General features: G+C 46.9%; 1 protein-coding gene across 1 annotated transcript; it reads left to right on the forward strand.

Moving 5' to 3' along the window:
- The first annotated feature begins 1,722 nt into the window (after positions 1-1,722).
- On the forward strand, positions 1,723-16,794 carry LOC110381544 (unconventional myosin-Ib). Its single transcript, XM_064037913.1, has 16 exons — positions 1,723-2,411; positions 2,615-2,680; positions 4,251-4,430; positions 4,496-4,682; positions 4,906-5,069; positions 5,687-5,750; positions 5,819-5,832; positions 5,891-5,975; positions 6,211-6,365; positions 6,440-6,587; positions 6,656-7,184; positions 7,254-7,484; positions 12,743-13,108; positions 13,156-13,795; positions 13,856-13,986; positions 14,057-16,794. The coding sequence occupies exons 3-16, from the start codon at positions 4,320-4,322 to the stop codon at positions 14,169-14,171; spliced, it is 2,940 nt and encodes a 979-aa protein (XP_063893983.1). The 5' UTR covers positions 1,723-2,411; positions 2,615-2,680; positions 4,251-4,319; the 3' UTR covers positions 14,172-16,794.
- The last annotated feature ends 42 nt before the right edge of the window (positions 16,795-16,836 follow it).

Genomic DNA, 16,836 nt, shown 5'->3' on the forward strand with positions numbered 1-16,836 from the left:
TTTTAGTTTTCTTCATAAAATCATTTTCTAAAAATGTGGCATGTGAATTTATTTTTAAATAATTTGGTATTTCAGACATAAACTCCTCATACAAATCGTAACCATAATCATTGAGAAAACATTGGTCCGATGTGACAGTGGACACTGATTGCGCTCCTATACTGTCTGGAGATTTATCGGTTATTTCTGAATCAATGGAAGTTAACAGATCTAAATTGCCAGATAACTTTTCTTGAGGCTTCATATTTATCACATCCAATTCTTCGCCATTATTAGAGTCTTCAAGAGTACAATTATGGGACATCACTTTAAATCTCAAATTTTCTTCGTCCAAATATTCAACGTTACTATCGATAAATCCGGGCAATTTACTTACTTTGGTTGAAGTTAATGCCCGAAGGACTTTAGTATCCTTAATCAATATATCCAAATTCAAATTAGATTTTTGCTTTAAATTTTCTAACACTGGTCTTGTTATTGTTTCAGATCGAACCGCTTTTGGAAACATCCTCAATGTTAAACGATTATTTGTTATAAGATACTTATTATCATTATCGCCACATAATTTATTACTATCTTTCTCAAAAATAATTCGTCCCGTGCGGCGAGACCTTTTTCTGAGTTCGTCGAGACATTTGCGTGTTTTCCGCTTCTTACGTTTAGTACTATACAAAAGCGAATCCATTACTTAACAATGACTTAGGTACTTATTTATAAATAATTAAGTATTACACAAATACTAGGAGGATGAGAACGAAAATACAAACAAGTTGGTGTTTCGATTTAGGTACCTACAAGCAAGCCTTAGTAATTCAGCAATGTTGAAATGTAGTTTCAACTCGACAGCAAGATTTGAGCGCTTGACATAAATTATTACTTTTTGAGTTAATTATAGGTACCGTACTCGTTTGAAGAAAAGAGTTTTAATTAAGGAGTAGGTATAGCAATCATGGACTAGAAGTTGTAGCTTTGTTACTAGTCTGTACCTACTAGCAATCTAGGATATGTAGGTAGGTAGTTTAATATATACCTACCTAAGCTAATTGTTGCCGAGACTCGCAGTCAGGAATTAGCGCGATCCTGATGGTTTAGGTTTGTATTTGTTGCTTATTTCTTACTCTTCTTAGGCCCAAGTACACCGACAGCATAAGTAAATATAGGTACATAGGTAACTGTTGACTAAGAAAATTGATCGAATAAAATCATTGTAGGTAAATAGTTGTTGAAAATAGGCCTTCTTTTTTCTTTATAATCATCAAATGTTGTCGTCCCGCTGTGGTTGCAGGGCGAGCGAGTCTGGGGCCCGATTCTCCTAATTTTACTTAAGCAACATACGATTCACGTTCGACTCGATTCGACTGAGATCCGATCCCGAATCGATTACGATTGAAGCGTATGTGGCATTCCGCTATTTTTTCTTTGAAATAAACGTTTTTATCCTTTTCTGTCATTAAATAATGAATCATTTTATCTGCAAATGATTTACGATTGCAAAGTGATTGTACAGCAAACTACCGTATAGACCAAAATCACCGAAATAGCAGATCAATCGCACACCAATCAAATGTCAATCGAATACGATTGGTCTTTTATTAGTAGCAGAATGCCCGATATGGTTAAAACTGCTATTGCGATCATATTGCGATTCGATTTTGACATTATTAACTTAGGAGAGTCGACCAATCGTATTCGATTGACATTTGATTTGTGGGTCGAAATAGAGGTAAAAGGTAAAGTAGGTACCTACTGTTTTTTGCGTCGGATGCAAGTCCTATGATAGTATGTATTTGTACATTAGGTACCGCAATAAACAGTCATGTTTACTTGTCGAGAATTTCAGTATGTAATTCGGTCGTTTCGTCATTTTTATTCGGACATAAGTAGTCGGAAAGTTAGTATTTTAGTTAGTAGATTTAGTATTTTGAGTAAGATAAATTCTTATTTTTTGTCGGAGCTTTTATTACTAGCCTTTTTAAACGTTATTTATTCAATAGTTTTACAAAATGATCTTATTATAGGGAAATATTATAACTAGGTATCAAAATATTTATCCGCATCGCTGTCAGCTGGGATCGTGCCCAAAAGGCTAGCTGCATTGCCACGCTGGATGGTAATGCATATCCTTTGACCGAAGTATAGGCCAGCCCTTTGGTCACGAGTGGACTCCACTAATCGCTTACTAATTTCTCGAAAGAGTCTGTGGGCACCTGGGCCCCATGGTCCCAGAGTTTCAACCCCAACTAGCCTTTTTTGTGTGTTGTTATCATGAATATAAATGTCAAAATGAGTTTGAAGTACGAAGCCTCTTACGTCAAAGTTATATTTGTCAAAAGTCCATTAAGAAGCATAATCGTACGTCGGTCGTACCCTGTAGTATCCGTAGTAGAAAAACCTCTATCTAATCACAAATGGTATGGTGCCTTTAATTAAACGTTCGCTGAATAGAATCTATTTTTGAAATAGTTTCGATCGTGACGTATTGTTTGTATAGTATCTGTAAGGTCTATATGTGCACCGCGGTAGTAACGATATAGGACAGCTTCAATTTATTGGTGTATTACAAGTTAACGTAAGACAGTGGACTGATAACTTCTTCTGCTTGATCTTTTTACAGATAAAATGATTACAGTTCGTTGAAAGTGTTCAGAATTAAAGATGTACTTTGGATATTTTTGTCCAGGTATGTTTCTCTACCTGCCTCCCTAATTTGATCAACAAACCTGGTGTTTGAATATTTTATGTATACCTTTTATAGCATTAGGCTTTTTGGTGAATTAAAGTAAATGGGTCAGTGGGTAGGCTCAGGTGTTCAAGAACAATATTCCTTCTAACAATGATCAATGTCTTTGATATTGTAATGATGCATATTGGCTCAGTTGTCAGTATGCCTGTAGTGAATCAGTGTCATGCAATATTGGGAAAGTTCTTTAGCAACATATGTACAGATTTGTATGTTCACACAATAATGCTACGTAAGATGACAAGGCTGTACGTGATAATGCATTGACATTGGTGCTGCTCACAATCACCTGTGTTTGGTGAACCTCTATGTAGTGAACAACACTAAATGTTAGATGGACATGTTACTTGAAGAACCAACTCAAGGAATATATTTTCTTAAAACAGAGTCAGAATGTTAACTTATTTTATTTTTTGTTTTATTGAAACATTTAAAGAATGCTAATAAAAACACACATTAATAGTGTTAGAACATGAAAATATCATAAACTAGCTTTTGCCAGCGGTTTCACCCGCATCCCGTGGGAACTACTTCCCATACAGGGATAAAAAGTAGCCTATAGCCTTCCTTGATAAATGGGCTATCTAACACTGAAAGAAATTTTCAAATCGGCCCAGTAGTTCCTGAGATTAGCGCAGTCAAACAAACAAACATAATAATAATAGGTCTTTACATATGAAATTGCCGTTTTGTATTAAAAAATTTAAATGCTTTTTTTTTTCATGTAGGTGTTATTTGTATTTATCAAAGTAATCACTCATGAAATCAATGCTTCTTTGCCAACGCAGTGGCAGTGAATTGTTGCCCTTCTTAAAGAAATTAGCTGAAGGGGAGGCAACCATTTGTTCAAAGGCATTTTGTACTGCCTCTTGGGTATTGAATTTTTTACCCAACAAAAAATAATCCAAATTCTGGAAAAAGTTGTAGTGTGTGGGCACAAGGTCTGGTGACTGGCGGACGATGGAAAAATTCATTAATTTGTGCATCTGTTGAGCAGTGCAAGGCACGTCTCGACGCGCACGTCGCGCTAGCATTCATTGAGTTCGTGGGACGCCCATTTGTTAAGCTTTTAATTCTTGATTTGATATTTGATTTTTGTAGAGTTCTGTAGTCAATGTTTGCTAATACAGTTAAATTACAAACTTTGTAAAACCAGCAGTAGACTTTTGCGACTACCAAAGATGTTCAAATGACAGCAGGGACTCACCAGTTTACTCTTGCCTTCCGAAACACGGAAGAACTCGTTATGACAAGACGGTCACCCATCCATGAACCGACTGTGCCAAGCGTTGCTTTACCTTATGATGTGACTTCATCATCATCATCATCAGCCTATCGCAGTCCACTGCTGGACATAGGCCTCTCCAAGTGCATGGTGTGACTTACCCACGAGTTAAAAACTAAGTTTAAAGTAAATACCATTTATTAAGGTGAAAATTGAAAACCGGTAATGTTTTTGCTCGATATGAATAACTGCAACAGGGAGATAAGAATGATATGTGACGTGCAGAGCGGCGGGTGTTGAGCATGGCGCGAGCGGCGACGCGGCGCGGCGCTCGGTGACGGGCGCCGGGCCGGCATGGCGGACGCCGAGGCCGCGGGGCAGGCGGACGCGGTGCTGCTGGCGCCGCTGTCCGAGGACACGTTCCTGCACAACCTGCACGTGCGCTACAAGCGCGACATCATATACGTGAGTGTGCGCCGGCAGCCCGCGCGGCGTGGGCCGCTCGCCACGCTGACGCGCCGCTCTTGCAGACGTACGTGGGCAACGCGCTGGTGTCGGTGAACCCGTGCCGCGCGCTGCCGCTCTACTCGGCCGAGCTGGTGCGCGCCTACCTGGCGCGGCCGCCCTACCAGCTGCCGCCGCACCTCTACGCCATCACGGCGACCGCCTACCGCTGGGTGCGCGACAGGAACGAGACTCAGTGCATCGTCATTACCGGTGAGGACAACTCATATGTCGCACTCGTCTCACCAGCAACAACAACTCGTTGACTGTACAACGCACTTCAATACTCGCTGTCGTAACCGTACTCTCAACGCTACAGCTGATAGAACCACCGCGGACCGCGGCGCCATTAGCGATGCGTCAACTAGCAACTGTTATTGATTGTTTCAAGATATGTTTTTTTGATGCAACATGAGAGCTGTGTGTGCGGTCGCAGGCGAGAGCGGCGCCGGCAAGACGGAGGCGGCTCGCGTGTGCCTGCAGTGCGCGGCCGTGGCGGGCGAGGAGCGCGGCGCGGCGGGCGCGCTCACGGCGGCCGGCACGCTGCTCGAGGCCTTCGGCAACGCCGCCACGGCGCTCAACCACAACGCCAGCAGATTTGTACTGTTTCCCACACGACACACTCCTCACTCCACTGCATACGTCTAACTTTCATTCGTTCGCTTTTACATTCTGTTATTGCTGTTAAGTGCTTAGATATCATCAGGCCGAGGTTTTGTTAAGATAGGCTCATCGAGACCTCGAGCACAGAAGTCGGACTTGTAACCAAGATACCAACGAGACAGATAAACTTGAAAACTTGTTTCAATTGGATTTTGATAAAACTTGGTTGTACTACCTACGAGTATAATAGCTGATGAGTCATCGACTTCTGTGCTCGAGGTCTCGGGTTCGGTACCCGGGGCGGGCCACTTTGAACTAAGTAGGTACTGTAGGCTGCGGAATTGTTCGAACTTTAAACATTATAAATGTTTATTTCGGATTGGAAGAACAGTGACAAGTTCAGTATCACAACCTAGATCAACTCTTTTTATAATAAAACGTTATTTAAATATTGCCCATTAGTAATATTAGCACAAATGAAAACATCACCCCTCGTATCTGATGTACTTAATCTATGTGACATGTCGTAAAAGCACTTTCCATATTGTTCCCGCTACTTGAACATTGTACTGAGGCTCGCGGCAGAGACAGAGCTAAGCGGCGCGGTGTTGCAGGGCAAGCTGCTGGAGATCGAGTTTGACTTCAAGGGCGAGCCGGTGGGCGGGCACCTGACGCACTGTGAGTGTCGCGCGCTAGGTAGTGTAGTGGCGGCCAGGCCGAGGGCTGACGCTTGCTTTGTGTTGCAGACCTGCTGGAGAAGGTAACGCCGGCGAGCGGTGAGTAGCGCGCGGCGGGTTCTGTAGCGCGGCTTGTTGCAGGAGCGCGTCAGCGGCGCCGCCGACGGCGAGCGCAACTTCCACGTGCTGTACCAGCTGCTGGCCGGCGCCGACGCCGCGCTGCTCAGTGAGTCACATCGAGCCTTCTGCCTCGCACACTAATTACATATTGTACTTGATTATCAAAATTATCATTACAGAATAATGTAACACAAACGATAAATCCTTTGTTTTAGGCGACATTTTGATTTGCATTCTGTGTTATATTCGTGCATTTAGCCGGCATTATTGTAAACGAGGTGTAGGTAATTAGGTAGTAGTGTCTCGGAGGTAGTGGTCTCGTGTAGCGTGAGGCTTTGCAGAGCGGCTGCGGCTGCAGCGCGGCTGGGAGCAGTACCGCGTGCTGCGCGGCGCCGCCCCGCCGCCCGCCTCCCCGCGCCGCGCGCCCCCCCCGCCGCCGTCCGCGCCGCCCGCCGCCGCCGCGCTGCACGACCGCGACCACTTCGCCTTCACCACGGTACCACCCTCGCCCTCACTCACACACCGCCGCCCGAGCGACACCACGTGGCTGACACGTAGCGCGTGTGGCAGGAGGCGATGCGCGCGCTGGGCTTCAGCGGCGGCGCGTGCGAGGGCGTGCTGCGCGTGCTGGCCTTCCTGCTCAAGCTGGGCAACGTGGAGTTCGAGCCGCAGCACAACATCGACGGCAGCATCGGCACGCGCCTGCACCACCGCTACGGTAGGTGTGCCGTGTGACGGCGGACAGGCACAGGCGAGCGAGCCGCTGACGTGCCGCGTGTGCCGCAGAGCTGGTGGAGGCGTGCGCGCTGGTGGGCGTGGACGCGGAGGCGCTGGGCGCGGCGCTGGGCGCGGCGGACGAGGGCCCGGCGCCCGCGTGGCCGGCGGCGCGGCGCGACCAGCTGCTGCGCGTGCTGTACTCGCGCCTCTTCACGTGGCTCATCAACGCCGTCAACGAGCACCTCAAGCCGGCGGAGGCGGGGCGCCGCTGCGCGCTCGGCATCCTCGACGTGTACGGCTTCGAGGCGCTGGCGCACAACGGGCTGGAGCGGCTGCTCATCAACTACGCGGCCGAGCGCGTGCAGGCCGCCGTCACCGCGCTCACGCTGCGCCGCGAGCAGGAGGAGTACGCGCGCGAGGGCCTGGCCTGGCGCCCGCTGCGCTACGCCGACCACGAGGCGGCCGCCGACCTGCTGGACGCGGGCCCCGACTCCGTGCTGGGCGCGCTGGCCGACGCCGCCTCCGACGCCGCCTTCCTCGCGCGCCTCAAGCGCCGCCGCCACCCGCGCCTGCTCGTGCTGCCGCCCGACCACTTCCAGTGCACGCACAGCACACGCGACTGACGGGCTGCACGCGCGGTGTGCGGCGGCGGCGCTGCGGCGCGCGATGTGGCGGTGCTGGGCGGCGCGGACTCGGCGCTGCTGGGCGCGCTGTTCGCGGGCGGCGCGTCGCCGCGGCGGCCGGCGGCGCTGGGCACGCGGCAGCGCGCGCTGGTGGGCGCGCTGGTGCGGCGCCTGCCGCCCGCGCCGCGCCTGGTGCGCTGTCTGCGCGCCGACGCCGCGCTGCGCCCGCACCGCTTCGACGCCGCGCTGCTGCGCCGACAGATCCAGGACCAGGGGTGAGCGACGCGCCCGCTTTCTCATACTCCCATTCGACCGCGGGCTTTGTTTCGGCCCGATGGGGAATCGAATTTGAGACCCCATGTTCAACAGATGCTATGCTGTTACGAGACCAAAGACATTTATTGACGACAGTCTGTTATTGTTGTTTTTGTTGGACTAATATTTGACATTTCCAGTGTTGCTAAGTAACATTGGTTTAAATGAGGTTGGTAGTATCAGGTTAATATTTCCGAACAGTAGTATCAGGGTTTGAGTGGTGAGCAGGCACAGCGCACGGCTCCGCATCTTGTGCCTCATTGCCGCGTCACGTCCCGTACAATACCTATGTGTTTGACATAAGAATAAGAAAATTTATTTCCTAGAAACATGGTAGATATAAGTGTTTCACATGTCTCGCCGTTTAACCGACATGCAAATTTTATATGGCCATAATCATAATGTGGAATTACAATTTAAAACTATTTCATATTATTAGGGCATTTTTGAGAAAAAGTGTACCTATGCGAAATTGTAATGTCCCAGACCATTTTTTTTAACTTGATCTCACCCCATATGATTACATCTAAGGATATGAACGTAAAGTCTTATTATGTCCTGTGTATTTGTAATCACAATTATAGGGAAATAATAAATATTTATAGTTTAAAATCAAATTTCAAATCTGAGATATTTTCGTTCGCATACTGTCCCAAAAACTGTTATCTCGTTTAAGAGACTATTGATCGATTTTCCCTCATAAGATCTAAGGCTTTTAGATTTTTGTGAGATAACATGGCCTATTAATTATCTTTTCAAATAGTACAAAATATATCAATACTATAGTACGCGCCAAATAAGCGTGCAATAAAGTTTGTTCACCTCCTTCTACTAATGTATCCCAATATTTCAAAACGATACGAAAAAAATGTATGGGCAGTGTCGCTAACACGATCAATACAAGTGTATCGTGGTAAGAGGCGTCCTTGTCGCAAAGGATTACAAACCTTTGGTCAAAATTATGATCAGTCGTTTTTAGTTCAAATATGGGCAGACAAGCGCATTCCAAATTCGGAATGACGGAAGGACATTGAGAAAATGAACTCTATTCTAACGCAATAAGGTACTAAATTGGTTGCATAATACACAGAGGCAAATCCGAGCCGAGAGGGATAGTTCGAACGGAGGCTGTTTGTCTCTTTCTAACACCTTGCCAGCATAAAAAAATGTTGTGATCAAAAGTTTTGTCTTCCCAAAAAACAATTGAATCACTTATATTTTTATCTTATTTTAACAATTGTAAGTCAACAAATTAATAACAATCGCATTAATTTATTCGTATTTATTATTAAAACATAAACAACATAAATTTTTATTTTGCTTTTTTTTATTTTCTAGCGGTAACCCTGAACATTCTTGGCGCGTAATCAGCATTTAAAATTTTGTTTATATTTTTTTGTATTAAATCAATTTAAACTATTAAAATGGTGAAAAAGTGTTGCGTTTTCTACTTGCAAAAGTGAATCCTATGGTGGTTGCAATATATCGTTCCACAGGTTAGCTAATAATAACATTTTCGTAAACCAAACAACTAGGGTGCCCATGAATTCTTGTAACGAGTCAAAATATGGGTGATGGATTTTAAAACTGTTGTACTATTGTTATAGCTTCCCAAAAAATGAAGAAAGGCGACATAAATGGCTCAGCAGTCTATATATGAAGTAGAAATACAAAAAAAACAGTCTTCACTTCGAATCTTCCTGCTTTTATACTGCTAATTTCCGCTAATTATTAAAAGCCTTTATTAGTATCTTAAGGTCACAAATTGCTTAAGTTAAAACTTCAATACTAATCTGTGTTTAATAATCTTAGCAAATTCGGATTTGTCTCACATAGCTTAATCTCATAGTCACCCTATTAGAAAGGGACAGACAGCCTCCGTACTAACTGTTTCACTCGGCTCGTTTTTTGGGTTTATATGCGCAGTCCTGTTTACTAATATTATGTCTATGTGCGCCCCTGACGGCAGGGCGGTTGAATGACCTTTATTGCAAGTTTATTTGGCGCGTACTATAACTTTAATTAGTACTTCGTTTTTAATTAATTTGAAATTTTCTAAAATTTGTCCAGGTATAGTTAAATAAGTTTTATAGATACGTATATTTTTATTTTGTTGTGTTTTAGTACAAAGAATAATAATTATACCGATTGTACGATCACAGACGTCATTGTAGGCACGGGACGGCAACGCGAAGCCGGTTTACTGACGCGAGCGCTGCTCCAAGCGCGTGAGAATAGTTAGTACAGTTACCGGCACGGATATCGAGCCCTCGGCGGAAGAGTGGGGATAGCTTTGCGCATCGTACATTTATGGCAAGAAAAAACACACACCCTTTTATTATTTATTTTTTCAAGAGATATAATGCAACAAATCTCAATGTGAAGAACCTGGGCCCCGATTCTCCTAAGTTAATAATGTCAAAATCGAATAGAAATCGAATCGCAATATGATCGTAATAGCAGTTTTAACCATATCGGGCATTCTGCTACTAATAAAAGACCAATCGTATTCGATTGACATTTGATTGGTGTGCGATTGGTCTGCTATTTTGATGATTTTGGTCTATACGGTAGTTTGCTGTACAATCATTTTGCAATCGTAAATCATTTGCAGACAAAATGATTCATTATTGAATGACAGAAAAGGATAAAAACGTTTATTTCAAAGAAAAAATAGCGGAATGCCACATACGCTTCAATCGTAATCGAGTCGGGATTGGATCTCAGTCGAATCGAGTCGAACGTCAATCGAAGGTCGCTTAAGTAAAATTAGGAGAATCGGGCCCCTGGGTCTTTATATGGACAGTACGCTTAGTTGGCAAACTCAGGTCGCTAGTGTGAGTAAGCGTGTAATTGGAACCTTACGTCATCTAAATCGGTTAAGAAACTTTTTGCCGCCGAAAACCAAAGCAATGCTTGTGCAGTCCCTAATATTTCCTATTATCGACTATGGTGACGTGTGTTACTACGACCTCAATGCGGACTTGCTCAACAAACTTGATCGGCTCATCAACAGCTGCATAAGATTCGTCTTCAACCTGCGGAAGTACGATCATGTTTCTGAGTATAGGACGCAATTGAAATGGATGTCCATTCGTCACAGAAGATCGATCTAATTCCTCATTTTCAATACCGTTGCTCCGGTCATTCCAAAAATCTTCGCTCTTCTCGCAATCTTCTTCTTCACTGTCCTGCTCATACCTCTGACACTATCCACTCTTCTTTTCACATTCAAGCTATTCTTCTGTGGAATGCGCTGCTATCAGAAACCAGGAAGTCACCCAGCAAACAATCTTTCAAGAGTGCTGTGCGGAAGTACTTGCTTAAGAAATCGTTGGCAGAATCATCATCATAATATTTATTGGTATATTATATGTATATATGTATGTATGTATGTATTTATTGTTATTTGTATTAATATTGTTGTATTTAATTAGTATTTAGTGTTTTATTCATCATTAACTTTTCGTTTTATTTTCTAATGCACCTACCATGTTTTTCTCTGCATCACCCTAAGGTTGAATGGAAAGAAAGCCTATGGCATTAAGTCCGCCTATGTAATATTTTTGTTGCATAAAGTTTAAATAAATAAATAAACAAAGTTAGAGAGTGGGGGCTCGTGACGCCACGTCTAGGTATGTAAAATTTGTACTAAGCAGTGACTTAATTAACACGAAATTCAAGCTTTGTTCTATCTTCGTTATTATTTGTTTGTGAGAGAGAGAAAAGAAAAATGCGTGTCCATTCTTTTAGGGTTATCTAAAAGACGGAATAATTACTTTTTTTGATTCACCATACCTATTTCATGACATTCATTTCTATACATTTCAAGTGTAGTATTGCTCTGAAGTTCCACATCAGGTGTTCCAGATCTTCGATGTTTATATTAGGGGTTAAAGTATGAAATTGCCGTTTTATTCAAGTAGGTTTTTGAATTGCCATAGAGTCTTCATGGTTTGAGGTTTTCGAATGGAACTTTTTTCACGTGGTTTCTGTGATGTTCTTCTTTTAAAAAATGTGAAACATTTGATTATCGATGTTCAATTGTTTTTGTTATTCAACTTAAACAAGAAAGATGGATACTGCGAAAATTTGAGTAATTTTTGAATATGAGTTCCGACGCGGAAGTAAACGGCAGAAACAGCCCGCAATATCAATGCTGCATTTGAAGAGGTGTCTGCTAAAGAACGCGCCGTGCGATTTTGGATTAAACGCTTTCGTGGTGGAAACTTCGACTTGAAGAACGAGCCATGAGAAAGACCGCCTGACAGGTGATTAACGAGAAATTAAGAGAGACGGTGAACGCCGATCCTAGTCAAACTACCCAGATACCCAGCCGAACACCGAATAATGTTGAAAAAATTAGCAGTAAAACAGCCACGACTCATGAATCGATCTTCACCGCTATTGCTCCATGACAACGCGAGGCCTCATACAGCAAAATAAACCGTTTTAACTCTTCAGGAACTGCAGTTGGAAACTATTCGTCTTCCTCCATATTCGCCAGACCTTGCTCTAACGGACGACCATTTTTTTTGTGATTTGGTCAATTATCTACGTCACAAGAAGTTTCTTCCCAGGAGGCAGAACAAAATTCTTTCACACTGTTTGTTCAGTCTAGATCCTCAGAGTTCTATCGTAAAGGCATAAATGACCTTCTTATTAGATGACCGCAATGTATAGATAATAATGGCAACTATTTTGATTAAATAAGTTTGTTAAAAATTAAAAAAAAATACAATTTAGGTTTTCAGTACAAATCGGCAATTTCATACTTTAACCCCTATTACTACAAAGGTTCGACTCGGGAGAGAAATAGAACACGTCCAGTTAGCAACGAATATGATTTATTACTCCATATAATCGATACTTACATTATTTAATATACTCTTAGAATCTAGGAATAGCATGACATCATTACATTGGTATTCTTCCACTATACCGATTTTAGGGCGGATGAAACAAAGAAAATCTTTTTTTACTGATGATGCAGATATGTTCTGTTAATGATTCTGGATATATCTTTTCAGATATCTTTTTGCACTGCTTAAAATGTATTCCTGTATATTTATTGTAGTACATGATATGAATTCAGATATTGAATAAAAACATTTGTCGATGAGCCATTTTTAAATTTAATTTTAAATACATGAAATGACTTGGATAACATCGGACGCACCCGGTGGAGGCGCGCGCTCTGTACGGCACACGTGCGCAGGATCATGGACATGGCGCAGCTGCGGCGCCTCGGCTGGTGCGAGTCCATGTGCGCCCGCGCCGCCCTCGCGCGCTACGGCGTGCTCGCGCCCCGCCCGCCCCACCCGCCGCCCCACCCGCCCCACTCGCCCCGCGCCTCGCCCGCGCGCGACGACCCCGTGCGCGCCGCGCGCGCGCTGCTGCGCCAGCTGCCCATCCCCAGCGCCGAGTTCGCGTACGGCCGCACGCGCGTGTTCGTGCGCAGCCCGCGCACCGTGTGGGAGCTGGAGGCGCTGCGGGCGGCGCGCGTGGCGGCGCTCGTGGCGACCGCGCAGCGCCTGGCGCCGCCACCGCGCGCCGCCGCCGCGCCGCCGCGCAGGCCGTGCTGGCGCGCCTGGCGCCGCCGCGCCGCGCGCCGCCGCCGCCGCCGCCGTGCTGGCGCGCCTGGGCGGCGACCGCGCGGCCCCTGCTGCTGCGGCTCTGGCGCCGCCTGCCGCCGCGCCACCTGTCGCCCGCGTGCGCCGCCTGGCCCGCGTGCCCGGCGCCGCGCCTGCTGGGCCGCGCCGACGCGCTGCTGCGCCGCCTGCACCACGCCTGGCGCTGCCGGCTGTACCGCGCCGCCTTCGACCAGACGGCGCGCAACCGCATGCGCGAGAAGGTCACGGCCAGCGTGCTGTTCAAGGACCGCAAGGCCAACTACGCGTGCAGCGTGGCGCACCCGTTCGTGGGCGACTACGTGCGGCTGCGCGCGTCGGCGGCGTGGCGGCGCGGGCTGGGCGCGGCGGGGGACCGCTACGTGGTGTTCGCGGACGTGGTGGGCAAGGTGGCGCGCTCGAGCGGGCGCGTGGCGCGCTGCCTGGCGGTGCTGTCCACGGGCGCGCTGCTGCTGCTGGAGGCGCGCTCGCTGCGGCTCAAGCGCCGCGTGCCCGCGCACGCCGTGTGGCGCCTGTCGCTGTCGCCGCACCGCGACGACCTGCTGGTGGTGCACGTGCGCGCCGCCGCGCTCGACGCCGCCGACGAGCTGTCGCAGTGCTCCGAGCGCGACGCCGCCGACGCGCCCGGCTGTCTCTTCGGGGTGAGTGCGGGGCGGGGTGGGGGGCTGGCCCCGGCGCGGAGCTGACGATCGCGTGTGCAGGGCGAGGGCGCGTGGCGGCGGCGCGGCGACGTGGTGGTGCGCACGTGCCACGTGCTGGAGCTGGCCACCAAGCTGTTCCTGGTGGTGCAGAACGCGGTGGGCGCGCCGCCGCACGTCAACATCGCCACCGAGTGAGTAGCGCGGGTCGCGGGTCGCGGGGGGGTGCGGGGGACGCACGGAGGGTGACCGAGCTCTGCGCAGGTTCGAGGCCAACTTCGGGCAGCAGCTGGTGACGCTGTCGTTCCACGCGCTGGGCGGCGACGCGGCGGGCGCGCGCCTGCTGCGCCGCGGCTCGCGCATGGACGTGCTCGTGTAGCCGCACCGGCGCCGCAGCACCGCAGACAATACCGCTGAGAGCAGCGTGCTCGCACACCGACGTGTTCTTAATGTACTAGGATAACCCCACACTAGGATCTTATGATACGGTAGCTAGCGGACGTCGGACGACTTAGTTGTAACACTAGTGGTAGGCGCCCCTAACGTCTAACAGTTGTATAGCTCACTCAACGAACACCAAGCGCGTTTTGCTTTGAACCACCGTTGACTAATTCCGTAAGATAAACTTGAGAAGGGACTATCTGCGGCCGTCCCCGCTAGCTACACCTCCGGCATCGCTATACACTGACAATGCAAGCCGTACGGCTCGTTCGTTGAGTGGGCCAGTAAGCTAAGTATTATTAGGTAGACTAGTCGGCGCAGCTGTGTGCCTCGGGCCTCGGCTTGCAACCGATAAAAAGCCAAAGTAAGTAGCAGGTGCCAATAACTAAACATAGTTGATAAGTGAAGTTAGCGAGTGCGGGCAGACGGCGGCTGACGTCGCGGCGCTGCTCGCAGCTCAAGGCTGTTTGTTCACTGTTCGATCAGAAAAGGTCTCAAGTGCTCTCTTAATTTAAGTGAATCGACGAGTATGGTCCGTCATCAGGACTTCGGTAGAAATATTGTCGAGCAGCAGTAATACGATAATGACGGCTGGCCCCAGGGCAGCCGACACGTTGTACTCGAGCACGCACGGCTGTGCATCAGAATGACTGTCGCTCCCCATATCATCCCGACTACCTATTTGTAAACGACTCAAAAACTACTACTACAGAAACTCTGCCGACTTTAAAAGATGATTTTTTTCAAACTACGAAACAGCAATTCGTAGCAGCAATGGCAGCTGCTCTATGTTTATTTCGAGTGATAATATGTGGAGTGGCAATCTCACAGAGACACGGGTGTGCCGCCTGTCGGCCGCGCTTCCGCCGCCGGTCCGCCGCATGTCCGCCGCATGTCCGCGGAGCAGTTACTCAGAGTGTCGTCACTAACTAGTTGTAATTAATAATAATGTCGTTGCGCAACTTTACACTTTGTTGTCAAACTCCAAGCAGACTGTGCTCGGTGATGTAATGTTGGCGAGTGCGTTTACTGTATTGATGCAATACCGATATACTAGTGTTATGTTTGTCGTAGCTGTTGTACACTTTCCACGAAGTCGCGAGTAGTGGTCGGCGCCGGTGCAGTTTCCCTGACATGTACATGTGTCGTAAAGTCAGAAAGTCAGTAAGAGACGACAGCTATTTTGTAATATTGTGGCTTCTAAAATATAATGCTAGAGAAAACATTAAGCGGTAATCAATGCAACTTGCTTTTCATTTTGTTAAAGTGAAAATGTGTAATTGTGAAAGTACACATATTTTGCTCGTGGCTGTCGTGTTAAAATCTAAATCCATGCAAAACTGCAAAGCAATGCAGTACCCGGATGGGATTATAAAGTTCAATATATGTATTTCCATATCCTGGCTGTAAGCGTCCTCCTCAACTATGTCAAGCCAATCGTTCAGCCGCATTGACTTATAAATACGACTTTCTTTTGTACATGAATCCTTAAGGTAATATGTCCGAAAATAATACAATTTATCTCTCATTTAGAATCCTACGAAGGTTTATAATTTCCTATGAAATGTATATAAACTCAGCAGAGCTGGTTATTTTCCGATGACATGTATTATGTCACACTTATCTGACCATAAAGCAAATCGCAACAACCAACGGATGAGCGAAGTGAAACTATCGAGCGTTACACGCGCAGCACGGTCGGCGCCGAGCAGTCACGAGCGGCGAGGCGCGAGGCGCGGGGCGCGGGGCGCGGGGTGCGGGGCCCGCCGCGCTGCCACAGTGCGATGCTGCTTGATTGTTAATATTATTTATCAGTGCCTTAGTATCTGTATAGCCGACTCTTCCAATAACGCGTGAGCGCGCTATCAGAGATCTTGTTGGCGCCCATCAACAAAATCTTTGTCCCCGTCATAAGCTCGCTTAAGTGATGCGGTATCATGTAGAAATGGGGCCTGGTGGTCTGCGCCCCAGGTTGTCCCTGCGGCTAAGCCGGCGAGACTTGACTAGAGCGCAGGAATGAGAAGCGGCGGAGTCGCACCTCGCCCGCGTCCCGCCCAACACACATTCCGCAATAGACTATGTAAAGGTACTGAATGGATCATACGCTTTAAATAATAATAATTATGTACATCCATTATAATTAATTCGGGGGAGTACCTCGGCGATGTTAACTTTAATACTTAGGTACGTACATAGTGAAGTTTGGCATTTTTGAAATGATTTTTATATCTCATTAAATAGATTGAATTAGTTTTAAGTATGTAGTGTTGCATGAGTGGTCTGTGTGTCGAGTGCAGGAATGGCGAGAGGTCCCGGTGGCTCAGCGCTACAGACTCTACTGTAATAGATAAATTATATTGGTGTTGACGCCGTTTGTGAAGTGACGGCGACGGCGCAGCGGCTCGCGTCGCTCTCATCGCTCTCATCGCTCTGCCGCATGCCGCCGCCGTCGCTCTTCCACTAACTATACATTTTTGTTGAATCAAATGCAATGTTACGTTTTTCGACGAACAAAAAATGCAAAGGTTTTAACGTTTTTAATAAAAACACAAAAATGAGAAGTTAGTATTTATTTTATTTTCCCGACTATAAAATAGAAGCGT

Source organism: Helicoverpa armigera, chromosome 14 (assembly GCF_030705265.1).
Source record: "Helicoverpa armigera isolate CAAS_96S chromosome 14, ASM3070526v1, whole genome shotgun sequence".
Taxonomy (NCBI): Eukaryota; Metazoa; Arthropoda; class Insecta; order Lepidoptera; family Noctuidae; genus Helicoverpa; species Helicoverpa armigera.